At 42.2% G+C, this 27,497-nt stretch overlaps 5 protein-coding genes across 10 annotated transcripts in view; 4 read left to right on the top strand and 1 right to left on the bottom strand.

The window, feature by feature from the left end:
* eppk1 (epiplakin 1) overlaps positions 1-5,907 on the top strand; it is a 33,485-nt gene extending 27,578 nt beyond the window's left edge. Inside the window, exon 3 of the mRNA XM_069176253.1 lies at positions 1-5,907. This exon is cut by the window's left edge and continues 23,511 nt beyond it. Coding sequence (XP_069032354.1) covers positions 1-5,336 — 5,336 coding nt within the window. The 3' untranslated portion in view covers positions 5,337-5,907.
* Positions 5,908-5,987: 80 nt separating this feature from the next.
* fbxl6 (F-box and leucine-rich repeat protein 6) lies at positions 5,988-16,811 on the bottom strand. 4 transcript variants are annotated; one of them, XM_069176271.1, is made up of 10 exons: positions 16,726-16,811; positions 9,891-10,473; positions 9,056-9,214; positions 8,897-8,960; positions 8,650-8,781; positions 8,016-8,123; positions 7,819-7,932; positions 7,285-7,516; positions 6,933-7,176; positions 5,988-6,793 (listed from the first exon to the last, which is right to left on the bottom strand). In XM_069176271.1, the coding sequence occupies exons 2-10, from the start codon at positions 10,394-10,396 to the stop codon at positions 6,664-6,666; spliced, it is 1,689 nt and encodes a 562-aa protein (XP_069032372.1). In that variant the 5' UTR covers positions 10,397-10,473; positions 16,726-16,811; the 3' UTR covers positions 5,988-6,663. The 4 variants fall into 4 exon arrangements, with proteins under 4 accessions (XP_069032372.1, XP_069032371.1, XP_069032374.1 ...); XM_069176270.1 differs by lacking the exon at positions 16,726-16,811 and adding an exon at positions 11,418-11,464; XM_069176273.1 differs by lacking the exon at positions 16,726-16,811 and adding an exon at positions 11,095-11,138.
* LOC138214951 (uncharacterized) lies at positions 11,570-15,601 on the top strand. Of its 2 annotated transcripts, none has more exons than XM_069176812.1 (3): positions 11,570-11,632; positions 12,508-12,574; positions 12,665-15,601. In XM_069176812.1, the coding sequence occupies exons 2-3, from the start codon at positions 12,514-12,516 to the stop codon at positions 15,232-15,234; spliced, it is 2,631 nt and encodes an 876-aa protein (XP_069032913.1). In that variant the 5' UTR covers positions 11,570-11,632; positions 12,508-12,513; the 3' UTR covers positions 15,235-15,601. The 2 variants fall into 2 exon arrangements, with proteins under 2 accessions (XP_069032913.1, XP_069032914.1); XM_069176813.1 differs by having other exon boundaries at positions 11,571-11,628.
* On the top strand, positions 16,766-22,427 carry slc52a2 (solute carrier family 52 member 2). The gene is made up of 4 exons (XM_069176274.1): positions 16,766-16,895; positions 19,286-20,141; positions 20,270-20,393; positions 20,923-22,427. Exons 1-4 carry the CDS (start codon positions 16,766-16,768, stop codon positions 21,130-21,132), a joined length of 1,320 nt encoding a protein of 439 aa, XP_069032375.1. The 3' UTR covers positions 21,133-22,427.
* A 1,285-nt stretch (positions 22,428-23,712) lies between these two features.
* Positions 23,713-27,483, top strand: slc52a3-2a (solute carrier family 52 member 3-2a). 2 transcript variants are annotated; one of them, XM_069176221.1, is made up of 4 exons: positions 23,713-23,783; positions 25,140-26,166; positions 26,328-26,451; positions 26,579-27,483. In XM_069176221.1, exons 2-4 carry the CDS (start codon positions 25,157-25,159, stop codon positions 26,786-26,788), a joined length of 1,344 nt encoding a protein of 447 aa, XP_069032322.1. In that variant the 5' UTR covers positions 23,713-23,783; positions 25,140-25,156; the 3' UTR covers positions 26,789-27,483. The 2 variants fall into 2 exon arrangements, with proteins under 2 accessions (XP_069032322.1, XP_069032323.1); XM_069176222.1 differs by lacking the exon at positions 23,713-23,783 and adding an exon at positions 25,024-25,055.
* The last annotated feature ends 14 nt before the right edge of the window (positions 27,484-27,497 follow it).

Genomic DNA, 27,497 nt, shown 5'->3' on the forward strand with positions numbered 1-27,497 from the left:
TTGACGAGGCAACAAAACTCATCCTGAAATCAACAACAACAACCAGTGCAGGAGGAAAATACAGAGGAACAACAGTGTCTCTGTGGGATCTGCTCTACTCCAAGTACATCACTGAGGACAAGAGGAGAGATCTTGTGCAACAATACAAGGCTGGGTCAATCGGAATTGAGGGTTTTTTGAAATCCATCCTGATAATCATTGAACAACAGACCACAACAACCTCATCATCAATGGTAACATGCCAACCACCCGAGACAAAGGTGGACAGCAGCACCACAAAAACTACCATCACCACAACAACCACAGAGAAGAGTCAAGTTGGAAACTTCCATGGAATTAGAAAAGATGTCACTGCTACAGAGCTGCTTGAATCAAAAATCATTGATGAGAAACTCTACAAGGATCTGAACGCTGGAAAAGTCACAGTGACGGAAGTAAGTGAAATGAACTCAGTGCGCAAGTACCTCGAGGGCACCAACAGTATTGCAGGAGTGTACCTCCAGTCCACCAAACAGACCTTGAGCATCTACGAAGCCAAAAGCAAAGGCCTGCTGACTCCTGGTACTTCTCTGGTTCTGCTGGAGGCCCAAGCTGCCACCGGGTTTGTCATTGACCCAGTGAACAACAAGAAACTTTCCGTAGAGGAAGCTGTGGCTCAAACAGTGGTTGGCAGTGAGTGGAAACAGAAACTGATTTCAGCCGAAAGAGCAGTTACAGGATACACGGATCCCTACACTGGAAACACAATTTCTCTGTTCCAGGCCTTGAAAAAAGATCTTATTGTGAAAGATCATGGGATTCGTCTCCTTGAAGCACAGATTGCCACAGGAGGTATTATTGACCCAGTGTACAGTCACAGAGTTCCTGTACAGGTGGCATACCAAAGAGGCTACTTTGATGAAGAAATGAACCAGATTTTGTCTGATCCTGATGATGACACCAAGGGCTTCTTTGATCCCAACACTCAAGAGAACCTCACTTATCTCAACCTGGTCGAGAGGTGTGTTACAGATCCCGAAACAGGACTCAGTTTACTCGTCATCGTGAAGAAAGGGGAGTTTTATTTCTTTGTTGACGAGGCAACAAAACTCATCCTGAAATCAACAACAACAACCAGTGCAGGAGGAAAATACAGAGGAACAACAGTGTCTCTGTGGGATCTGCTCTACTCCAAGTACATCACTGAGGACAAGAGGAGAGATCTTGTGCAACAATACAAGGCTGGGTCAATCGGAATAGAGGTTTTTTTTAAATCCATCCTGACAATCATTGAACAACAGACCACAACAACCTCATCATCAATGGTAACATGCCAACCACCCGAGACAAAGGTGGACAGCAGCACCACAAAAACTACCATCACCACAACAACCACAGAGAAGAGTCAAGTTGGAAACTTCCATGGAATTAGAAAAGATGTCACTGCTACAGAGCTGCTTGAATCAAAAATCATTGATGAGAAACTCTACAAGGATCTGAACGCTGGAAAAGTCACAGTGACGGAAATAAGTGAAATGAACTCAGTGCGCAAGTACCTCGAGGGCACCAACAGTATTGCAGGAGTGTACCTCCAGTCCACCAAACAGACCTTGAGCATCTACGAAGCCAAAAGCAAAGGCCTGCTGACTCCTGGTACTTCTCTGGTTCTGCTGGAGGCCCAAGCTGCCACCGGGTTTGTCATTGATCCAGTGAACAACAAGAAACTTTCCGTAGAGGAAGCTGTGGCTCAAAGAGTGGTTGGCAGTGAGTGGAAACAGAAACTGATTTCAGCCGAAAGAGCAGTTACAGGATACAAAGATCCCCACACTGGAAACACAATTTCTCTGTTCCAGGCCTTGAAAAAAGATCTTATTGTGAAAGATCATGGGATTCGTCTCCTTGAAGCACAGATTGCCACAGGAGGTATTATTGACCCAGTGTACAGTCACAGAGTTCCTGTACAGGTGGCATACCAAAGAGGCTACTTTGATGAAGAAATGAACCAGATTTTGTCTGATCCTGATGATGACACCAAGGGCTTCTTTGATCCCAACACTCAAGAGAACCTCACTTATCTCAACCTGGTCGAGAGGTGTGTTACAGATCCCGAAACAGGACTCAGTTTACTCGTCATCGTGAAGAAAGGGGAGTTTTATTTCTTTGTTGACGAGGCAACAAAACTCATCTTGAAATCAACAACAACAACCAGTGCAGGAGGAAAATACAGAGGAACAACAGTGTCTCTGTGGGATCTGCTCTACTCCAAGTACATCACTGAGGACAAGAGGAGAGATCTTGTGCAACAATACAAGGCTGGGTCAATCGGAATCGAGGGTTTTTTGAAATCCATCCTGACAATCATTGAACAACAGACCACAACAACCTCATCATCAATGGTAACATGCCAACCACCCGAGACAAAGGTGGACAGCAGCACCACAAAAACTACCATCACCACAACAACCACAGAGAATAGTCAAGTTGGAAACTTCCATGGAATTAGAAAAGATGTCACTGCTACAGAGCTGCTTGAATCAAAAATCATTGATGAGAAACTCTACAAGGATCTGAACGCTGGAAAAGTCACAGTGACGGAAGTAAGTGAAATGAACTCAGTGCGCAAGTACCTCGAGGGCACCAACAGTATTGCAGGAGTGTACCTCCAGTCCACCAAACAGACCTTGAGCATCTACGAAGCCAAAAGCAAAGGCCTGCTGACTCCTGGTACTTCTCTGGTTCTGCTGGAGGCCCAAGCTGCCACCGGGTTTGTCATTGACCCAGTGAACAACAAGAAACTTTCCGTAGAGGAAGCTGTGGCTCAAACAGTGGTTGGCAGTGAGTGGAAACAGAAACTGATTTCAGCCGAAAGAGCAGTTACAGGATACACGGATCCCTACACTGGAAACACAATTTCTCTGTTCCAGGCCTTGAAAAAAGATCTTATTGTGAAAGATCATGGGATTCGTCTCCTTGAAGCACAGATTGCCACAGGAGGTATTATTGACCCAGTGTACAGTCACAGAGTTCCTGTACAGGTGGCATACCAAAGAGGCTACTTTGATGAAGAAATGAACCAGATTTTGTCTGATCCTGATGATGACACCAAGGGCTTCTTTGATCCCAACACTCAAGAGAACCTCACTTATCTCAACCTGGTCGAGAGGTGTGTTACAGATCCCGAAACAGGACTCAGTTTACTCGTCATCGTGAAGAAAGGGGAGTTTTATTTCTTTGTTGACGAGGCAACAAAACTCATCCTGAAATCAACAACAACAACCAGTGCAGGAGGAAAATACAGAGGAACAACAGTGTCTCTGTGGGATCTGCTCTACTCCAAGTACATCACTGAGGACAAGAGGAGAGATCTTGTGCAACAATACAAGGCTGGGTCAATCGGAATCGAGGGTTTTTTTAAATCCATCCTGACAATCATTGAACAACAGACCACAACAACCTCATCATCAATGGTAACATGCCAACCACCCGAGACAAAGGTGGACAGCAGCACCACAAAAACTACCATCACCACAACAACCACAGAGAAGAGTCAAGTTGGAAACTTCCATGGAATTAGAAAAGATGTCACTGCTACAGAGCTGCTTGAATCAAAAATCATTGATGAGAAACTCTACAAGGATCTGAACGCTGGAAAAGTCACAGTGACGGAAGTAAGTGAAATGAACTCAGTGCGCAAATACCTCGAGGGCACCAACAGTATTGCAGGAGTGTACATCCAGTCCACCAAACAGACCTTGAGCATCTATGAAGCCAAAAGCAAAGGCCTGCTGACTCCTGGTACTTCTCTGGTTCTGCTGGAGGCCCAAGCTGCCACCGGGTTTGTCATTGATCCAGTGAACAACAAGAAACTTTCCGTAGAGGAAGCTGTGGCTCAAACAGTGGTTGGCAGTGAGTGGAAACAGAAACTGATTTCAGCCGAAAGAGCAGTTACAGGATACACGGATCCCTACACTGGAAACACAATTTCTCTGTTCCAGGCCTTGAAAAAAGACCTTATTGTGAAAGATCATGGGATTCGTCTCCTTGAAGCACAGATTGCCACAGGAGGTATTATTGACCCAGTGTACAGTCACAGAGTTCCTGTACAGGTGGCATACCAAAGAGGCTACTTTGATGAAGAAATGAACCAGATTTTGTCTGATCCTGATGATGACACCAAGGGCTTCTTTGATCCCAACACTCAAGAGAACCTCACTTATCTCAACCTGGTCGAGAGGTGTGTTACAGATCCCGAAACAGGACTCAGTTTACTCGTCATCGTGAAGAAAGGGGAGTTTTATTTCTTTGTTGATGAGGCAACAAAACTCATCCTGAAATCAACAACAACAACCAGTGCAGGAGGAAAATACAGAGGAACAACAGTGTCTCTGTGGGATCTGCTCTACTCCAAGTACATCACTGAGGACAAGAGGAGAGATCTTGTGCAACAATACAAGGCTGGATCAATCGGAATCGAGGGTTTTTTGAAATCCATCCTGACAATCATTGAACAACAGACCACAACAACCTCATCATCAATGGTAACATGCCAACCACCCGAGACAAAGGTGGACAGCAGCACCACAAAAACTACCATCACCACAACAACCACAGAGAAGAGTCAAGTTGGAAACTTCCATGGAATTAGAAAAGATGTCACTGCTACAGAGCTGCTTGAATCAAAAATCATTGATGAGAAACTCTACAAGGATCTGAACGCTGGAAAAGTCACAGTGACGGAAGTAAGTGAAATGAACTCAGTGCGCAAGTACCTCGAGGGCACCAACAGTATTGCAGGAGTGTACATCCAGTCCACCAAACAGACCTTGAGCATCTACAAAGCCAAAAGCAAAGGCCTGCTGACTCCTGGTACCTCTATGGTTCTGCTGGAGGCACAAGCTGCCACCGGGTTTGTCATTGATCCAGTGAACAACAAGAAACTTTCCGTAGAGGAAGCTGTGGCTCAAAGATTGATTGGCAGTGAGTGGAAACGGAAACTGATTTCAGCCGAAAGAGCAGTTACAGGATACAAAGATCCCTACACTGGAAACACAATTTCTCTGTTCCAGGCCTTGAAAAAAGACCTTATTGTGAAAGAGCATGGAATTCGTCTCCTTGAAGCACAGATTGCCACAGGAGGTATTATTGACCCAGTGTACAGTCACAGAGTTCCTGTACAGGTGGCATACCAAAGAGGCTACTTTGATGAAGAAATGAACCAGATTCTGTCCAATACTAATGAAGACACCAAGGGCTTCTTTGACCCCAACACTCACGAGAACCTCACATATGTCCAACTGGTTGAGAGGTGTGTTACAGATCCCAAAACAGGACTCAGTTTACTTCCATTGCGCAAGTGAATTTTCTTTTCCTTAAATTAGAGATAGTACTTTTTTATGTTGATTACAAAATATTTTCTAAGTTGTCCTTTCCAAAATCTAGACAGATAAATAAATGCTGTTGAAAAATTGGAAGGAAGTGGATTCAAGCAAATTTTCGATGCTAATGTCTTTCGGTTAAAAGTTTTCACCAAGTCAAAATTGAAACATACTATATACTGTATGTGGCATTGTGTTTTTGTCTTGGTTCTTTACCTAATTCTGATTGTCTTTGATTACGTAGACACATTTTGGATTAATCATAATTGCTTTTCCTGGTTTATGTTGATGTTATTGTGACGTTTGGTTGTTTTTACACTGATGTAACAAGATGGGGTTCAGATCACCTATAAAGGCTGGATAATTGTCATACATTTGGGCAAAAACCCTCTCCTACAGGAATCTGTTGTGTTTTTTATGGGATTCAAATTTGAGTAAAATGAAAGTAACTTTTTATGGATCAACTGTGACTAACTGGTAAACAGTCAAATTGTATTTTGCTATTTTTCTTGCTTTTGACAGGTGTCCCAATAAATAGGTGAAAAGAATCCTATACCTGGTCTTTTTTTTTTTTTTTACATTTTTATCGAAATGACTTTACATTTATGGAAATTCATGTTCAGATGGAGAGTTGTGACCAGGGCTGGTAAATAGTTCCAATTCAACAACAAAGGAAATTAAATGTCCACATTTGTAGTTTCTAACAATAGTGCTTCATTTGTCAACTCTTCACTTTGTCTCCAACAATTGTATTTATTTGGTTTGACAAGCCCCATTTGGTTAATTTGTAAATTTAGCTTGAGAGTGCAGCGCTCTCTGGTGGAAAGAAAGACAAAGACAGGCTTTACTTAATAGTGACATGTTGAACATTTCTTTTTGATTTAAAATCATTCTTGACATATTGTTGTTGCTGTTGTAAAAACAAATAAAGGAAGAAAAAAAAAAGGCAAAAATTATGTCCAAGAATTCCAAATAAACACAAATAAATGTCTTTGTGGCTTTGGAACTCAGACGATCTTTATACAGGCATTCAAATTCAGCAAGTCAGTGTCAACGTTATGGTTTTTCTAGACAGAATTAGTGGAATGGATGTGTTTCAAAATAAAGGCAGACTTAACTGACATTAATACAGTACCAACAGGTATTCTCACATTTGATTTCTGCTTTCTGGCAAGTGGTTTTAAATGACTATATACATATTTACAAAACAACTGAGGGTAAAATACACCACTTTATCCAAACAATACAACTCACAAACAACCTGGTGTTACATAAAATGTTGTGAGTGATTTCTGGAATCACACGAGATCTACTCCAGTCTGTCCAGCAGCTGGCGAATGTCTTCTTGGCCTCGGTAAATTCTCTTCACTCCTCTTGGCAGATAGCGGCAGGATGAAAGGTTGAGGTAGTCTAGAGAAGTCCCTTGTCCGATGACTGGCCTGCAAAGTGATGAACACATACAATAATAAACAGCATTTTAAAACGTGAACGCTCGATTCTTGCGCATTGTTTCATAAAACAGTTTGCTGAATTATTTGTACAGGTGGAGTTAAGGAGTTAAAACTACACACTGAGTACCTCAGGGCACTTGGTGTGATCCTGGTCCCGCTGAGGTTGAGTGAGCGCAGTGTATCTGCCTCAGTTGCCTGAGCGAGGTAGCTCATCGCCAACTCCAAGTCCTCCTCAGTGAAGAGCTGATTTGCGATGTCGAGCTGTTGCAGAGTCTGACTCCACTTCTGGGTCACCATGTGAAGTCCCTTCTTCGGTGCTGACAGACCAATATGGCTGCTGAAATATTGTCCCCAGAAGAGACACTCAAGCTCTGCCGAACCAGTCAGAAAAAGAAAGGAGGTCTGGTTAATAAACGGGCTGTTGGGTGTAAATTCAGAAACATTGTTACTTAAGTATAAATCTTGTGACTCCGGCTCACCATGACACGGTAATGCTGCGAGACCAGACGGCGTGATTCGCGAACAGCCGCGCAGGTCCAGCACCCGCAGTCGCGTCGAGCCGAAGAGAATGTCGCACAAATCTTTGTCGTTCATGTAGGAATAAGACGTTGTTGCGATACACAGTTCCTCCAGCAACGGGAAGCCTGGCGTCGAATCTGCAGCGCTGCGCATTGTCTTGTGCAGAGGTCTGACGTTCAGCATCCGGAAGGTCTGATGGGAAAATATGCAAATAAGCTCCATGGTTGAAAAGTCATTACAGGAACAAAGGTAATGCCCAGGAAAGAGATGAGTCTTTATAATATATACATAATAACCAATTGTCTTTATATTCATTTATATTGTGCTAAAGCTCATCGTGACAGTTTCAGATACCTTGTTTTGTCAAAATTCCCAAAATCATCAGTTAACAAAATTGTATGACAAAGTAAAACATTTGAAAAGCTGGTAACTGCTACATTTGACTTAAAATCAATAATGAGTCAATTAGCACCATTTGCATATGGCTACAGTACCTTGAGTTTCGGGCATGCCATCTGTAGTGCCTGGATGCAAACAGGAAGTTCAGAGTCTTTGCTATCAAGCTTTGTATTGACCTCCAAAAACTCCAAATCAGGACAGCATCCCCTCTGGAAAAACAAAAGCAGTATTCTCAGTATTTGTTGGCTTTGACTCTATGTGAAAAAAACATATGGAGTTAAAAGAAGCTTACGGTGATGGCAGTCAGAAGTTTATCATTCTTTAGTCCATGAGTGAACAAAATTTGCCTGATCTGGGTCCCGTGATTTTCAAGGTACTCCAGGAGTCCTTCAACGTGAAACTAGAGCACAAAAAGTATTACATATAAATTTACAATTCGATGTGTCATCCTGGATGAGAGAAAAAGGTTACATTCACAGGAAAATGTTGGCGTGTCATTGAATATTTTGACAATGTCTAGATAAAAATTAAAGATCCTTTTCTACTCAAAACATGAAGCTGTCAAGTAAAGAGTTGACAACAGCTTATAACTTTTAGGGTGCATCCACCATACAAAGGAAAAGAAGAGGAACAAAATATTCAAGAGATCTCCAACAGATACATTTAAGACAATTAAAATCAATTAGTTTAGAGTAATATTTGTGTCAGATATGTTTTTTTTTTTTCTCATAAAAGTTTGTTTACCTCTTAACATTTAATAGCGCTGCTTATTTGAAAAAAGTTCATAAACTGTGGTCCATTTCACGTTCAAGTCTTAAACTCACCAAAGTGAAATGTGCACTTTAAGTAATAGGCATTAATGAGTGTAGGAGAACATCTGTGTATTACATTTTCTATGATATTGTCTTCTGATTTGGTCCTCGTACCTCTGAATACTGGAGATTGATGCTCTGCAGAGAGCGGCTGTGCAGGCCGAGGCAGTGGAAGGACCTCGCTGTCAGGCCTGTGCAGTAAGAAAGCTTCAGCGAGAGAAGGTGAGGGCAGAACTGTGAAACAACCTGAATACGGAACAGAAAAAAACCACAAGTACAAGTGTTAACACTGATGAAGCACAATTTATCCAAAAGACTTGGGGGGGGGGGATAAAAATGCTGATGATTGTTTTTTCATTACCTCTAATGTGAAGTCAACATTCTTTGTCCAGTGGCAGAGAGAGAAGTCCCTCAGCTGGGAGAATCTAGAAAACAAGAAATAAACAAACATATAAACAAAAACCTAAACTTACAGCATACGAGTCAAACCTCCTCATTAAACTAAACTAATACCACAGACCTGTTCTGTGCCAGCCAGTTAACGGTGTCTTTGATCTTGTTCTCCGTTCTGGGCAGCTGGTTTCTCCCGGGTGCGATCCAGCAGTGACCCACGGTCACCCGGCGCCACAGGACCGGACTGGAGGCGGCAGCGTTCCACAGACGGCAGACTCTCCCCACCCTGCAACACAGACGGAAAAGAAGATGTCGTACTTTTATCCTCAAATTACAGCTGAATTAATATCATGATCGCACAACAATAACACTGTTGCACTGCTGTTTGTTTGTTTTGTTTTAATTCACTGCAATATTGTTTTGTTTAGCTTAATTTAATATGATTCTATTCTTATTTATATACAATGTGCATTTAATTTGTTTTTTTTATTATATTTAATATTTTGTACTACCTTATTTTTATTGCTTTGCCCTGTATACTGCTGTAACATAACAATTTATCTTTGAGGGATTAATAAAGTATCTATCTATCTATCTATCTATCTATCTATCTATCTATCTATCTATCTCACTAATATTATCATTAATCAGAGACTTTATTTCCTGGTATTGCCGCAGCCGTTTCAGCTAAAACGACAAGTTGAGTTCAGCGTTTCCAGCCCTTTAAGATGTGAGTGTTTGCTGGTAACCTGCTGGCTGATCTATCAGAGTCAAGTGAACATCTTTGTGTTTAATACAATAAAGGAAAAGCAGCCTGACGACGCCACCCAGTGGTCTGACATCAGTCAAGATTTTTAGTTTTCAAATTCGAATTTTCTTTTATTTCAGTCAGGTCAATCTTGTAAATTGAACTATTTCGTATTCGCGGCGACATCAAATCAAAGATATTTATGATATCCTACCTGCATAGAAATGGTACAGCGCCATCCTGAATGACCACCATCCGAAAAATATTGATTAGCACCTCCTCAGGCAAACTGTCTCCCCATCTGTGGTCGCCTTCTTTCTGAGGCACAAACACGTTCACGTCCTCTTCTTCCTTGATAACGGGTTTACTCTCCAGTTTCGGTTTGGCACGGACTGTCTTTTTTTTCTTAATCTGGTTGGCTTTTAACTTTCCTTTAGCTACCTTCTTCTTTTTGCTTCCCTTCTTTTTGAGAGTCCAGGCCGAACCTTCATACTGGGAAGTACTTGATATAACGAGAAGCATATCTTCCCCCTGATGGACCGTGTAGCCGAGCCGGGCGGGCCGGGAGACTCGGGCCTTTTTTGACTTCTTTGCTTTTGCGTCTTTTGTCCTTTTCAAAGAAGCTTTCTTTGACTTCGGTCCATCCTCTGCTGGACCTGATGGTGCACTCTCCTCTTTTCTTTCACTCTGGGTTGAAGCTTCTGCTTCAGCGGCATCCATTGCGGCTGCTCTCTTATTTTATTTTTTTACCGTGAGGAAAACCAGACATCAGCACGGCACTGTCACAATATTACCATCTGAAAAGAGAATCAGAGTAAAATCAGTCGTGATTTAATCTCTTCACTGGGAATAAACAGTGAAAATTTCAAAATAGAGCAAATTCCACAGGTGTGTAATCTAATACAATACAGGAGACTTCTGGTCGGTTCCCACGTGATCAGGACTTTTTGATGAAACAAATCACATAAATGATCAAACTGATGGGTGGAAAATATGCAGAAATTCATGAAAGGAAATCCCTTAAAGCACATAGTATGCTATTAACTATTGACATCCAGTCATATAACTAAGGCATTGCATTTAAAATAATGCATTTATTAGTTTTAGACATAGGTTAAAATAAAACGTTACGGTGACAGCAACTTTATGACTGATTTTTAGAAAGGCTGCAAAAGTCAGATGTTATGATTGTTGATCGAGGTTGTTGTTGTTGTTGTTTTTTGGGGGGGCTGTTTGGAGTATAATTGTGTGTGAAAATTCACATTATGTTGTTACAGCTGTCGTTCTGTACTTTCACCTCAGGGAAAGATCTGTGTAATATCAATAAGAAGTTAGTTCAGGAAACTGCACGGGGTTGCACGTTGGTTTACAAGTCGTCTGTAAAGGTTTATCCTGCGACAACACACTTACTGATTTACCAATGTTTTCTATCTGCAAGCTGCGCGCGCATCCTCCATTGTTTCTAAACAGACGACAATTTTATGTGGTGAAAAAAAAATAAAAAATACTATCATATAGTTTACATTGGTAATATCATCACGTTTAATTCATAGTTTAATTGGAGCATAAATTACAGTTGGAGCTCTACCGTGTCACGGTGAGTTCACAAGTCGCCAAACGTACGACATAAAAAATAAAATAAAATAAAAAGTGTTGATATGCCGGCAGAAAGTATTATTAACGGAAACGTTTTCTGAAGTTAAAAAATAAATATATATATACATAATTATTTTTACATTACCTGCTACTAGTAGCAAACCACACAGACCGGAAACTCCATACTTCGGAAGTAGGCCCACAATGCATTTCGCGCTCGCACTGTGATTGGCTGAGACGTCGACGGCTACGCGTCGTCCATAAAACTATCCAATCACCGAGCAGCGCTGTTGTGACGCGGAGAAGGAGCGCTTTGGAGGTTTTTTTTGTTGTTTTTTTGGGGTTATTTGTTGTCTGTAGGTAAGAACTTGTGCTTTTTAAATGCTCCTTTTATCGCTTTGCACACGTGAAAATATTTGGAAATGCTACAGCACGCAACACAGCTATTCTGTGCAGATATTGTTCAACGGAAGTGTTGGAGTTTAGTGTGCGGGATTTTCTGTTAGTGAAGTTGATGCTAATAGTTACTCCCGAGGCTAACGTTAGCATTGCGTTGGGGGGGGAGGAGGTGGTGGGGTGAGAGGGGTGAGGGGGAGGGGGGTAGCAGCATTAACACGTTCACTTCTTTCATTCTGTGAGGTCATGTTTATAGGTGTTTATCTCGATGTCATTCGTGCATATACCAGTTTGAGGGAAACGTGTGCAAGGGGTGGCGGGAGCAGGTGGAGGGGTGGGGGGGTGGTGCTTCCCTTTATGGCCCTGACCCTCCCTGAAGATGATTTAAAAAAAAATAAAAAAAAAAAACTCACTGAAACGAGCATGCATGTAATAATTTCACCCCCCTAATGTCAATAGATGCTCATCAAAATGCTGTCAATTGAATATTACAAGTTAAGCGCCTCCAGATAAACAACAGGTGGTGCTGATTCTTCACTCATGTACCTTTAAACCATAACAGACGAAGGGGACAAGATGAGGTGATGTTGGTGCAAATTATGATGGGAAATGACGTCTTTTTATTAAAAAATTAAAAAAAAATGTTTTTACTTCAATGCAAATAAAACATTCACAGTTAATATAAAAGTGATGGTTGGTTTTGAAAGCACAAATCACAATTTTAACTGACTTGTCAAGTCAAGAAAAAGCAGTGCATCTTACAACACATCCCGTTTTTCTTGAAATTGTTGTGCTTCCACATACGGAGGATTGAAGATTATCTTCTGTGTCTCTTTCAGCACACAATGGAGGAAGGTCAAGATTTTTCTCTCTGTGGGAAACCGGCTGTAACTGAAGCTAATCTGAGTAAGTAAACTTGTGTAGTCGAGTTTTCATCATCATGTGAGATGATTCTCCACGTAATGAAGAAAAGTTTTCTCTATCTTTGTGTTTCAGGAGATGAGTACTATTGGAAGCTTGTTGCAGACTTCATTGGTCCACAGTCAGGAGAAGGATTAGAGCTCGGACCCGCCCCATGTAAAAACAGACTTATGATTCAAGTTGGGCTTATGAGAGAGGACAATAATTTTCCATGGATTGCCATCGTCGATTGGCTAAAGAAAATCTTCCCCGCCCGTCACTCCGCTGACTTTCGTCGTTTGATTGAAAGAGGCGTCGCAACAACTTTGAGTCTGGGAAGTGACGCGAGGCTGAGCTTCCTGGGATCAGACGTCCACTTCAACTTTGTCGGTCCGATATGCGATAGCATTGGAGTTGAACGACAACATCTTTTGGAAATGAGGGATTTTTCAGAGCGGGCGCAGTCAATTGAAGTCACCAACGGCTTGATTCTCGAGTTGACCAACTTTGTCACGAGGGAGATCATTTCACCAGTCATGATAGTTAGTTGGCTTAGAAACTTCAACCCCGAATTTTGTGAGGACGGGGACATTACAAAGGCGTATAAAGCCCTCAGGGGCAAGATAAAAAAGTTAAAACTATACTGTCGTAATTGTGAAACAAGAAGTCACAGGAGGAACGCAGCGATGGAAAATCTGCTTCAAAATCCATTTGAACTGGTGCGGAAAAAAACACCTCGACTTTTAAAGAAACGCATGAAAAGAGATGACGCCATCAATTATGAAAAAGTTATAATCAAAGAGGAGCACGAGAGCTGTGAAATCATGCAAGGGGAGGAGCCTGAGATGAACAGAGAAATTGAAATTGTGAGAAAAGTATCCCAGAGAGAGCAAGCGGCTGCACGCGACGGAAGTGACGGGGATGTGGATGTAACCAACAGTGGAGATGACGCCTCGGCCAGCAAAGGAGAAGCTCTGACCCTCCTCGACATCACAATGCTGTCCGTCCAGAAGCTGTCGGGTGTGTACGGTGGGAAAACCGCAGCGTGCAAGCAAGTGTCCCTGGAGCTGCTGAAAAACCAGTACACGCTGACGTGCAAAGAGCATCCAGCCATGCTTGAGTTTGAGAAACAAATCGGCTCGCTGAGCGAAGACGTTTCACTCATCTCGCCCGTAGTGTTTTTAAACCACAACGCCAATTTCCTCGTCGACTTGCACGATGCCGTCGAGCAGCACATCACGAACTTTGAAAAAGATATAATTCTGTCGGCGGGAGAGAAACTCGGCCGCGATAAGCTTCCAACCTTCTCTAAACTTGTGAACATGCCAGAAAGCGCCACTTCGCGCTACATTCACATGGCTAGTGACATCCTCAGCCATCGCACCCCTGATAACAAGCAGAACTACAGAAAATACTGGGTGGCTTTCTGTGAGGAGAAGAAGAATCCCTCTAAACTGGCAGTGAATGGGTCGAACCGATTCAACAACTACTTCGAGGCCGCAGCGGGTCTCATTCACCATCACAAAGAGATCGCTCTCTTCCTCTCCGATTTGATGTCGCTGAAAAACGACAAATGCCCGAACATCATTCTGGAGAGCGTTGCTGCAGACGCCAACGATTGTGTGATCCAGAGCCTCGTGTGCGTCCTGGCCATCGTTTACTGCAAAATCCTCGGCCCTTACTGGCAGCTTCTGAAGAGCGGAGGCGAGTACTCGCTCTTCAGTCGGTACATACTCTGTCTCTACCAAAAGTTCCTCGATTGGTCCAAAGATCCTTCAACCCTGCTGGAACCGGAGGAGGACACAAACGTTTTTCTGCAGTTCCCCCTTCAGGAGAAAACCTTTCACGGAGTGTTCGGTTACTGCGGCCAGTGGCACACAAATCGCGACCTCATCCGAGTTTGCTTGAAGAGGACGATAAAGGTGATTGCTGGCGTCACCGAGGAACACCTGAAGGACTTTCTGCCGGGAGGAACGTTCTCCAAAGTCCCTTCGACAGATTTGAGCTTGCAGTTGGTCAGCTGCACGTTCTCCGTCTTAATGGCGGAATATCCCTTCGGCCACGCGTACCCGTACAAGAAGCATCGACCTGACAAGCCGTCCAAGCGCTCCTCGCAAAATATATTTTCGTCAGACAGCTCCGAGGACGACGATGACCTGTTTGGCTCCTCTGGCAACAGCTCCGATGGCTCCTCCAGCGGACCCAGTAAAAATAGCTTCCAAAAAGGAGACTGCAATCCGCAGGTGAAAAAAGGTTTCAGGGGCAAAAAAGGAAAGGCGTTGAAGCTAAAGGATCGTAAGCAGAACATGGACCGGGACTACATCATCGCTACAGTGCACAAAAACGAAGGGCCGTGCAAGTCACAGCCGGACGTCGATAAAATGATGCTGCGTTTTGACGGAAAATCCCGAGCTGAGAAATGGGAAGCGGTGCGCTGTGAGATGCTCTACCACAAAATGATTCTGCAGAACACACACCCACATTTGAATTGCGCTTTCAATAACACCACACAAATGGTGTTGAAGCTGAAGCTGGCGCTTCCGCGTGTGAAACCCGGGTACTCTCTCGTTCTGGAGCCGAAAAGGTCAAAAACAAAACCTGCGCTCCGACATGCAGCAGAAGCTGCAGCTGGTCAGACGGAAAGCAGCAGCGCTTTAGAGGTTTAACTGTTTGATATTTAGGAGAAGAGAGCAGGGGAAGGAAATGTGAACATGTGACTTCCTCATATGAATTTATTCTTTAAAAATGCACACAACCTTTTCACACAAACACAGAATAATGTATGATTTAGTTTTCAAGATTGTTTGTTGTTTATGCTTTTTATTTTTGTGTATAAAGTAATTTCTTACTTTACAAGCTGCTGTATTGAAATCATGTCTTGAGAGGTAACTGTGTTGCTAAAAAAAAAAAAACTACAAATCTTTTTTATCTACAAGATTGCAACCATTGTGATAACGTGGAGGTCAGTTTGTAACTACTGCTGACCTGAAAAAGATCAAATGAACTTCTGTCAAAATAAACATCTGCATTGCTCATATTTTGTTTTTATTTGCTTTATCAACCATTAGACTGTACAATAAATCACCTCGGGCAAAATCCATCACGCAACAATAACTCCCTTGCACTGCTGTTTTGTATGTTGTTTTTATTCTAATTCATCGCACTGTTGTTTAGGTTAGTTTGTGTAATATTATTTAATATTATTTAGCTTATTTTATTGTATAGAAGGTGCTTTTTTTTATGCTGCTGTACCATAAAAAAAAATCCCTCTGAGGGATTAATAAAGTATATATCTATCTATTATGATAAGCTACAAAATGTCATGATCCCTAGTCACATAATGACCTTGTGTTTGTCATCTTACATGGGCACTTGTGGTTGCATCACGTATAACAATGTCAACGGGTTCATGAGTATAAAAGCATTGACTGGCAGGGGCTCAGGAAAATAAGGAGCCACTGAAGGCCGAGGGGCTGATTGCGGTCACTGTGCCAAAGGTCACAGGACTAAGATGTACTGGGAGGAACTTCAGTTGAAGTTGTACTTAAGCCCACATCAGTTGTAAGCAGGTCAGAAAACGAACTTTTTTGTCAGCTGGTGGTCGCCTTTGAGGATGATGCCTTCACCGGTAATCGGAATTTCAAGTTCCAGCATGAAAACGCGTCAACTGAATTTCTCTCCAGCCTGACAACAATGAGCAGAATCGACGTGATGTTTGGTTAGGTCAACATTTGTTCCGCTGAAGTACGACTTCACACTTAGGATCTGCTTTGTGTTGTATAACCAGGGTAAGAATAACGGATAAAGGCTCGATACCATGGGAATAAACTGGCCGAGAATGCAGTAAATGCGTTTACGTTTGATTTGAGGGAAGAAAACCGTGTTCGCAAATCACAACACTAGGTCGTAGCTTATTTATTATATATAACTTTTACTGGTCATAATTAAATTGCTTCAAATTACAACTTTTTTTTTTTTTTTTTACCTTGAGTTAAAAAATTACGAGGGGCCCGGAATGCAACTCACGGGGCGGGCGTTTTTGCGCAAGCGTCCGCCATTCTCCAAGTTACTGCGGCGAGTGAAAGCGCACGTCACCGGCTCTTTGACCCAACTCAAAAAAAAAAAAAAAAAAAATTAAAAAAAATCCGACTGCTTACCGGGTATTCCTCTGTTGTCTCGGCGGGAGAGGACGCTACCATGAGCGGCAGCTGGTGGAGCAGTACCGCGGTGACCCACGGGCTGACGGCGCTGTTCGCCATGGGCTCCTGGGTATCGGTGAACAGTCTGTGGGTCGAGCTGCCGGTGGTTGTCAGGGTGCTACCCGAAGGTCAGTGCCTCTCCGTCCGGAGACCACACCAAGCTTTCCCTCGTTGGACCTTTTCTTCCATTATATATGTTCCTTCATGCTGCTGGGATTATCTGTGTTGTATAATCGTGTCTTTGGGTGGTGCCGGCCAGCTACACATTTAACTGAACACTCCCACGTGACGATTATTGTTGGTATCTGCACGAGGTTACACTTAATAAATTCAGTATATTATTATTATTATTATTATTATTATTATTATTATTATCATTTTTCAGCCATTAAATTACTCGTGTGCATTTCAGAGGGAAATATTGCACCCCTTAATATTGTAGATATACATCCTGTCAGCATCATGGAAAATATAGAGTATTTATTTAAATAATAATATCTAGCTGGAGTAGTTAAAAGCTTGATCTTCTTCTGTCGCTGCTCCAGCTACAAAAAAAAAATACACTAATCTATTAACACGTGTTTATTTCTGGGGGTCCCATAGTTGTTGTTTTTTTAAATGGTAGTTTTTCCACTGAGCTCCTTTGCTGTAAAGTTTATTTTTGTCAAACTGACCACAGAAATCCCAAGAAGCTGAAACCAAACATTGTTTTCTCAGTCCACATGTCTGAGAAATTTCTTTTGAAAAAGTGATTTTCATTTTTAGCGGTTAAAAAGTCAGAAAATGATATTGTTTAAATATTGAATTTATTCAACAAATCTATCCTGTTCACTTCTTCTTCTTTCTTTGTCTGACTGAGTCAGGACCCCCAGAATTAGGAGTTTACTATAAAAAAAAAAAAACACAAACAAAAAAACATTTATTCACATTTGACAAGTACTTTAAAAAGAAATTTAATTAAACAATGACACAAATTATTCATCCATTGCTCAACATTGCCACTAGATGTTGCCAATTGTCTGTTAGTCAGTTAATATTATTCTGTTGCATAATGGACAATTTTATTAGCGACACTTCAAGTACACGTTGTTAAAACTTACATAATTTTACGACAGCTGCAATCAGATGATTTGATTAAGTGTCTTTATAACAGCCAAGTTATGTGCAATTAAATTTTTTTTATAGCATTTTATAGCTTTTTTATAAGCTGTAAGGTACACATGGTTTGTCTGTCATGTGGGCTAAATGTGATTTTTTTTTTTTTTTTGTTCTAAAAAGCTGAATAACTGAATTTAAAGACAGTTGTAGTTTGGTAAAATGATCAGTAAATGTCTATTATGCGCACATAACTATCATTTTCTCCCTCCAGAAGTTTCTTGTTTGTTTACATTGAATTTTAGTCAGGTGCACACACACAAAAAAAACCATTTAGTAAACTGTACTCATTATTAGAGCTGAATTTATTGAAAAAGCCATGTTTTGTGTCTTGACGCACTAAACTCACAATATCAAACATCTTTACTCTGAAGCAACGGGCTGCAACAATCAGTTACAAAATGAGACACGTGAGACAGTTAGTCCATCAATAATTGATCAAATACATGAATAACGGGAGAAAAGCGATGCGTCTGGCAGTCTGAAAATACAAAACGCAGAACTGCCAATTCAAAAATAATCACGTGAATCCCAAAACACAAGCAATGTCATATCGGTATCGGCTGATAAAGGCTTAAGAATTAAAACATCTGCATTGGCTCATAATGAACATTTCTGCTGATGTGACAGGTTTTAATTATGTCCCAGTTTTCTCTTCTGGTGGCACTTCTCGTCAACAGTTTTGTTTGAAAGAAACTGTGACACAGAAATAGACATGGCGTGTTTTAAGTTTAAAGTGAAGCTGACGCATGAATGCAAAAAAAAAAAAAAAAGTTGAGTTCGTCCATACGGCAGAAATAAGCATGTCAAAATAAGCTCTACCTTTATTTCCCCAATCATGGCAAATGTTGGGGGAAAGATTATAATTTTTTTCAACTCACTAATTTTAATTATATTAAGGCTTAACATTTGAGTGACAGGTGGGTAACAGCACAGTAGGCCAGCTGCCTGCAGGTTTCAGGAACCGGGGTTCACTGGGCCCACGTCAGCTTCACCCACGCACCACCTCTTCGCTCATATTTGGATGAGTAAAGGCTGAGTCAGGTCCAAAATGGTGACTGATTTGAACTTAAGTTTAAGTCGTTGTCAGAGTTTTGCCCAGTGAATGTGTACATTTTGATTAGCATCACATTTAGTTTCTGAATCTGCCAAGTGGGCCGCCAGGACCGGAGGAGACATGATAACACTTAAATTCCACTATCGTAGAGAAAAAAAGATGTCCGTATATCAGTCTCGACATCAGCAAACATCCCGACCAAACACCGTCACATTTGTTGTATTATCGTAGTGAATATTGTGGTGTTTTTTTTTTTTTTTTATCTTATTCCCACAGCTGATATTTAGCTCTTGTGTTTTTCTTTAGGCTGGAACCTGCCTGCCTACATCTCGGTGCTCATCGCGTTTGGGAACCTGGGTCCGATAGCAGTGACCGTCATGCACCACTGCGCTCCGGCACATCTAAACGAGCGCCTGGTCATTCACTGCATCCAGGTGCTGGCCGTGGTGGCGTCGGCTCTTTTGGCCGTGTTCTGGTCGCACACCGTCACGGTAGCAGGAGAAGAGAGGTCGCTGCCGTTCCTGCTCTTCACGTTTTTGCTGTCTTTGGTCTGCTGCACGTCCAACGTCACCTTCCTGCCTTTTATGTTTCGTTACCCGCCCGAATACATTCGTACTTTCTTCGTCGGCCAGGGCTTCAGCGCCTTGTTCCCGTGTATCGTGGCGTTGGGACAAGGCGTCAGCAAGCTGGAGTGTAAAACGGTGAACGGCACGGTGACGCCGGAGTATCTAAAAGAGAACTTTCCCGCCCAGAACTTCTTCTGGTTCTTGTTCGTGATGCTGGCCGTCTCGGCTCTGAGCTTCCTGGCGTTGACGCGAAGACAGACGCAGTCCCTGCAGGACACGCCGCCGCAGGAGTCCGACAAAGCTGCCCAAGCAAAGAACGGAGAAGAGACTCACCGGCTGTACGACGGGGGGGCGCCGGTGTCCGAGGAGCAGGTGCAGGTGGAGGAACAGCCGCCCGCTCAGACATTTTGGACACGACGGAACATTTACCTGCTGGCGCTGCTCGCCGTCTCCAACGCCCTCACCAACGGCGTCCTCCCGTCCGTGCAGAGCTTCTACTGTCTGCCCTACGGCACCATGACCTTTCACCTCTCTGTGGTGCTCGGCAACATCGCGAACCCCCTGGCTTGTTTTCTGGCCATGTTTTTTGTCCTCGGGTGAGGACGCAGAAGACTGAACATGCACGTCCTCATCCAGAGCTCAACACCTTAATACGTGTTAGAGCTCAGTATTTTTTTGTAAACTTATTTTCAACCACTTTTTTTCTTCCTCTCTTGTCTTTCAGATCATCCACAGGGCTGGGCTTCCTGTCTTTAACAGCCGGAGTATTCGCTGCATATCTCATGGCGTTAGCGGCACTCAGCCCCTGTCCGCCGCTCCTGGGAGACCCCGCTGGTGTGGCGTTAGTGGTGAGTGGGAATATTCATTTCTGGCCTTCGGTTTTGGTGAATTTTTTTTGTATTTTTTTGTATTGGATTTTGACAAAATAAACCTCCAAAGTTGTCGGGTGTTTGTCTTTTAGCAACAGGCACAAGAACACTGGCTAAATAGTAGTCTGGAGTATAGAATGGCAAATCAGGAACTGTTTTGATTAACGGAAGATCGTGGACTCCTTTTGGTCAGCGGGAAAAATACCACTGAGGTTCATAATCCATTGCCGACGTTTATACTGTTATTTTTAAGAGCAGCAGGACATTGAGTGAGATGTCTCAAATTGAACTTAATTACTGAAAACCTTTAATAATGATGATTTAAGATGTTCACTGATGACACTTTAATATGAATGCTCCAACTAACCATGAGTATTCACACGGGTAAATGCATCTGTCCTTCACCCGTCTTTAACACCCAGCAGCTTCATCTGTCCTTCTTCCTGTTTTTTGCCCCCCCCCCCCCCCCCCCCCACTGACTCCACCTACCTGTTTGCGCCCCCTGCAGGTCATCTCCTGCATCATTTTCACCGGCCTCTTCTCCTACCTGAAGGTGGTGATCGGGACTTTGCTTCACGACGCAGGTCACGCCGCCCTGCTGTGGTGCGGCATCTCCATCCAGACCGGCTCCCTCGTCGGAGCCCTCACCATGTTCCCGCTGGTAAACGTCTACGAGGTGTTCGCCAGGGCCCACGAGTGTGTGGATAACTGCAGTTAGCAGAAGTGAAATGTCGATTTCTCAACACTCGCCGCTCCCCTTCCTTCCGCGCAGGAAATGACTGTTTTTAACCCGACGCTCGATTCCCGAGAGAAGCGCCAGATCTTTCTCGGCCTCCTTTTTCTGGTGGATCGTGTCATAGAAGAGGCATGCCCTCCTGATTCAGAGGCCCCCGATCCTGTGAAAGTAAAAACATTCCCACATAATGGGAGCATTGTGTTGCTGCACATTGACCACGGGATGTAAAATGCTTTTGAAGGAGTAATACCACAGGTGCTTTGTGTGGTGCGTTATAATCAAGAAGAAAAACAGCTGCTGATGGATTTTTTTTTTGTTTTACCCACAACAACCAGATCATGTGAGAAGTTGCTCAGGGACACAACCTCTAATAATTTATTCTTTATTATCTGTTGCTCCTCAACCTAACCGAGTAACTAACTACAGTCTCATCCCTACAGAAAGGAAAAGGTTTTTATTTTGTCATTTTTGCAGTGAATTTAAATGTTCTAATGTCTGGCTACCTCTTCCTTTTTATGCCATGAAAGCATAAACACTAATATTTCTATAATTTTATCAGATTTGTTATTCATCGTTCTGTTGAACTCTGTATTATGAATGCTGGATTATTTGTAATGCGATAACTGTAAACAAAGAGCTCATTGATGCAGTAACATTCCTTGATTTCATGCCAAAAATATTTCTTTGGTCCTGAAAATGCTTTAACTTTACAAACATGATTTTAACAGAGTTCAGTTTATTTTAGATTTAACCATGTTGTTTGTCAGACTCTGTAATTTACTTCTTTTTGGGGGATTTTTTTTTTTATTCTCTCCAAATACCTAAAGGAAGTATATTTTGTTTTAAAGTCACTAAAAATCTGTGAACATTTCAGGTAAACAAAGTCTTTTAAAAAAATTGCATATCTTTGATATATACTCACCTTTTAAGGTGATCTCATTAACTATGCTGCTCCACTATGTCAGATTCCTTAACTTCATTCAAAAGTTTACAGAAGAAAAATATCTCTCAATATTGCCTTAGTGATTTGGTAGTAATATTGTTTTTTAATTTGTCAATGATCTGTCAAGTTTTGCGATTTGGAAGTGGACCAGTTCATGAGCTGTTAAGTGATTTGTGATGCTTTTGCATTTTTCATTACCATTTTGTGTTCTTTTTTTTTTTTTTTTAAGTTAATTGTAATACATAACATACCATAATCAGACATGAACCAGATGATTATAAGAACATGAACGGTAAAGAATAAAGATTCTTGAAAATGTCCCGTTTAAAACGTATTGGAAGATACTTTGGCTTATTCTTTCCTGTGTTTGTAAAACCTGCAGGACGAGCACTGATAACTGCCTCTCATAGTACAGTACAGTACAAATTAGTAGCTATTACATTACATAATTAGACAACAGGATAAAAATACACATGGATAAGTTTAGGTTGCACTTCACTCAAATGACTTAATGGCTGATTATTAAAAGATTAGAGCTGGTTTAGTATCATATATACTTACACATAAACACACAACAAAAATATAAACAACTTTTGATTTTGCTCCTATTTAAGGATCTAAGACTGCTTTTATGCACATAAAAGGTTAATTTCTTCCAAATGTATTTAAAGAAACGTGTCTTAGTAAATTTAATGTTAGCAAGCGCTGCACAGTAAAATGTGCAGTTTTACTTACAAGTCAAATTGTATATATGGCTTCATATAGATAAATACTAAACTCTGACTTCAGATACATTTCTAAATGTGACATTAAAGGAATAGTTCCAGGTTTTGGGAATTATGGCAGTGATACGTAACTATCAAGGTATACATGTTTCCGTTGTAACAGAATCTTCCTGCCAGCTCCTCTAAAGGCCAGTTCATGGTTTGTACAGCTGCACACCTGCTTTGATGGGGAATGTACAGAACAAACTTTGGCCTGCAGACATATAAAACGGACTGCACGGACCGTAGTGCACCTGGACAGATGATACAATTTTTGTCATGCATGCTCTCACAGATTGGTTTGATCCATCCAAAATACCAAAGTGTAACATCATTATTTCCTCCATTTCCAGTCTTTATGCCAGTTAAACCAATTGTCGGACTGCATTCATTGGACATTTATAAGAGTGGTATCAACCTCCTCAACTCAGAGTAACGTAGTGCATTTCCCCAAATATCTAACTATTCCTTTACATTGTGTTATTGTCAGCTGATTAGTCAAATCTGCTCAGGTTGTCTTTTTGTGTTAACGATTTTTATCAAATGATTACATAATAAATCTAAGTTATTCTTGTATGTCTTTATGCTACTCAACGGTGCCTCTCATTTTCACCTCTCATGATCCCCTTCAGCAGAATCAATAAATTCTATAAGTTCCTTTGAAGCATTTCATTCAGAAACCGCTTCGAGGCATGTGGCTTAAAAATCACAACATGTGATGATCCCGGAAGTCCAGACAGTGAAAGTATTTAAAGTTAAGACAATGAGCAGTTAAAAAAAAAAAGCACGTGTTATGGTTGGCTACATGCGCTCACTCCCACTCCGCTGGAGGAGGATTTAATCCCTCGGTTTACTCAAAGTTTACTGCACAGAAATTTGGCTTCTTTCTCTCTGCAGAAAATTTCTGACCTTTCGCCAAACGGCATGTGAGTACCTGCAGAGATGCAAACGGTCATCCTTCACATTTTAAGATTTGAATGCTTTGAAATGGGAGATAAATGTGGACGACTGCTTTGTCATTTTTTTTTTTTTTATCATGTCCAAAACTGCTGTTTAAAGTGTTTTGAAAACTATTATTTGGCAGTTCTATAATATTCTGTTAATAAGGCAAATCGTTCTGAGTTGAGCTTTTCCCTTTTTAAGGAGTTTCTTTTAAACTGAACATTTTCTTCCAGTTTAACAGATCAATTTTGTTTTTTTTTGGTTTAACATTTTCCTTTAAGGAATCTCTCTTCCAACGCATTCCAACAATTGTTTTTCTTTCATTGTTCACAAGCTTCCCTGCATGCAGTTTCTTTATAAATAAACACCGCATTGGTTGTTTTCTCTCGTTATGTAAAAGTTGCCAGAACAGTAGGTGGTCATGTTTCTTTTGAAGTATGTTTGAAGCAGATTTAACGAAGACCCTGCTTGTGATCAAACTAAGCAACTGAACATGGATGAAATCTTATCACTTTGCATGTGTTTTTAGCATGTAACATGTTTCAGCTCACGTGGGGTCGACTCAAAACAAAACCGTGTTCGTGACACGGGTAGAAAACAGGGAAAAGACGAGATCTTGCAAAAAGAGTAAACATTAACTAAATGTAGGCGTAAGTCACTTACTTTACCTTTATAAAATGTTGACACATTAACATGTTGACACATTAATCTGGAACGGAGAGTCTTGTTGTTTTATTCATTTTAATCATTACCCGTTTGTTATACTGCAATCATGCAGTTTTCCAGATCCATCTGCCAGACAGCAGAGATTTTGCAGGTGTTTTATCATAAACCAAATGAACAAATTCTACATTTGACCTGAAGGTGGCGCTACATTAAAACATGTCACCAAAGTCATTTCCGTTTAAAGAAGTAGTCAGGTCCTTTACTTCAGTATGAGTACCAACACAGCAAAGTAAAAGTACTCCAAAATGAGTAAAAGTCCTCCATGACAAATCTCTTTCTCTAATCTTGGAGTTTTGGAGAAATATTGGATCATTTCAACATTTAATGAAATAAAACCATGTAAGAACTTGAAGGCAGAAAATCATCAGAAATGTGACCCTGACTTCACGCTGCTTTTTTTTAGTAAATCATCAGAAGACAAACAGGTTGGAAACCCTGTCAACATTACCATCGAACCTGCCCGCAGGGTTAAAAATGACAACAGCCTCAGATCTGAGGCCGAACTTTCCTCATTCAGTAGTGACTTAAAGGTCAGAGGTCATTTGGGAATGAAAGCTTCCATCTCCTATTTTGTTGTTAAATTTACAGATCCTGTCAACCCTGTCCTATTCCAGAAAACCACACCTCCAACATGTCACTTCTCACCCACCTGCTGGCGTGTCTGTTCGGCATGGGCTCCTGGGTCTCCATCAACGGCCTGTGGGTGGAGCTGCCTCTCATCGTCCCCCAGATCCCGGAGGGCTGGTACCTGCCCTCGTACCTCTCAGTCATCATCCAGACGGCCAACGTCGGGCCCCTCGCCGTCACCCTGATGCATCGCTTCCGGCCTGGCGCTCTGAACGAGCCGGCCGTCATATACGCGATCATCGGCCTCGGCACCGTGGCCAGCGTCCTGCTGGGTTTCTTCTGGAAGGAGACGGTGGTTGTGGCAGGGGTTTCTCGCAGCGTAGCCCTCCTCGTCTTAACTTTCTTCCTCGCCATTGTCGACTGCACCTCCTCCGTCACCTTCCTGCCCTTCATGATGCGCCTCAAGCCTCAGTATCTGACCACCTACTACATCGGGGAGGGCGTGAGCGGCCTGCTGCCGGCTCTCGTGGCTTTGATCCAGGGCGTCGGGGTCGTCCATTGCGTTAACGGCACGCAGTCTCTCAACCACTCCCTCAGCATCTCCAACTCTGCTTTGACCTTTGACCTCCAGGCCGTGTATCAGCCCGCAAACTTCTCGGCGGAGGTGTTCTTCTTCTTCCTCGGCGCCATGATGCTGGTGTGCCTGGTGGCTTTCCTGCTGCTGAACTACCATCCGTCTGTGGCCAGGGAGCGCCCCAACGGCTCGTACACCAACGGCGTGAAGCAGAAGGCTCGGAAAAACAAGTGGGCCGAGGAGAAGCCCATGATGGATCCCTACCGACCTGCCAACCAGAAGCCCAGGAGCAGCTTTGGCACCGGCTCCTACAGCTGGATGCAGGTGTTTTATATCTTTGTGGTCCTCGCCTGGGTGAACGCGCTGAGCAACGTGATTCTTCCCTCGGTGCAGTCCTACTCCTGCCTGCCGTACGGGAACAACGCCTACCACTTATCAGCCACTCTGGCTGCTGTGTCCAACCCTCTGGCCTGCTTCATCGCCATGTTCTTCCCAGTCAGGTCAGTGTGCGCAAGGTATAGAAACAAGAAACGAGTCATGATCAGGGCGTTATGTTTACAGCCCCAAAAAGTATTGAGCAAAGTTGTTATTAAAAGAAACTCCAAAATAAAAAAAGAAATACTGAAACTCAGAACTAAACATGTTTTCTGTCCCTTCACAGATCCCTGCTGTTCATGGGGGCTCTCACAGCGATCGGCAGTGGACTTGGAGCTTATATAATGGCCATGGCGGTGCTGAGTCCATGTCCACTGCTGGTTAATGACACCACAGGTGATGTTCTCATTGTGAGTACTCTGTACTGCTTCGCTTATTTACACCAAATGAGTCTTCCTGAAACACTTCACACACACGCATCAAGTTGGGAAAACAGTATTTCTTTATGCAGAAAACCTTCCTTCGTCTACTCCACAGGTGTTGGCCTGGGTCCTCTTCATTCTCACTCTGTCCTACGTGAAGGTGATCATCGGGATTATCCTGCGCGACGAAGGCCACAGCGCCCTCGTGTGGTGCGGAGCCGTAGTGCAGTTAGGCTCCCTGCTGGGAGCTGTGACCATGTTTCCTCTGGTCAGTTTGTACAGCTACTTTTCGTCAGGAGACCCGTGTAACACAAAATGTCTCTAAAATAAAGAAGTGACGAAGAAGAGACTGGAAGCAGACTCGGCTCTAGGAGTTTCACGTCTTGATTTGAATCCATATATTCAGTTGAGGAATGTGAAAATCGGTTTGAGAGTTATTTATTGCTGTTTTTTGGTTATAATTATTTACTTTCAAATCTGATCCAACAATTGGAGCCTTTCCCACCATGCTGATACGTTTCATGAATGTGTTAATATATGAAATTTGGACCACTGGGTCCCATAAGTCTACCCTGACAGCAGTATGTGTAGCTCACATTTTGGCATTTTCTTTTAGAGAAATAGTTTGACTCCCTATTTTTATATGAGTGCTCTTGGGGTCCTTTTCGATTAGCCAGGAATAAAAGACCATTCAAGAGATAAACACGCAGAGCACAAGAATTAACGATTTAATAATTAAATCTATTGTTAGTGAAGGAGTAAAGTTATTTTATTTTACCTTCAGGAGCCGTGAATGCGTGAAAGACTACAATATTTTCTTATTTTTCATTTCTTAGGTCTGAAGAGTCTGGTAGTTTTCTGTTGATATGTTCTTGTCTAAAAGTTCAGTGCACTTTGTAGAAAATCGTGTGGATTTGTAATATACTGTAATGACTCTGCAATCACATTATTGTTTTATTTTTTTAATTACATTTGTATTATGACAACATATTCCTCTATAAAGATATAATCCCTTCAGGACTAATGTAACATCA

Source organism: Embiotoca jacksoni, unplaced genomic scaffold (assembly GCF_022577435.1).
Source record: "Embiotoca jacksoni isolate LCO1_2020_lvr unplaced genomic scaffold, fEmbJac1.0.p SCAF_7, whole genome shotgun sequence".
Taxonomy (NCBI): Eukaryota; Metazoa; Chordata; class Actinopteri; family Embiotocidae; genus Embiotoca; species Embiotoca jacksoni.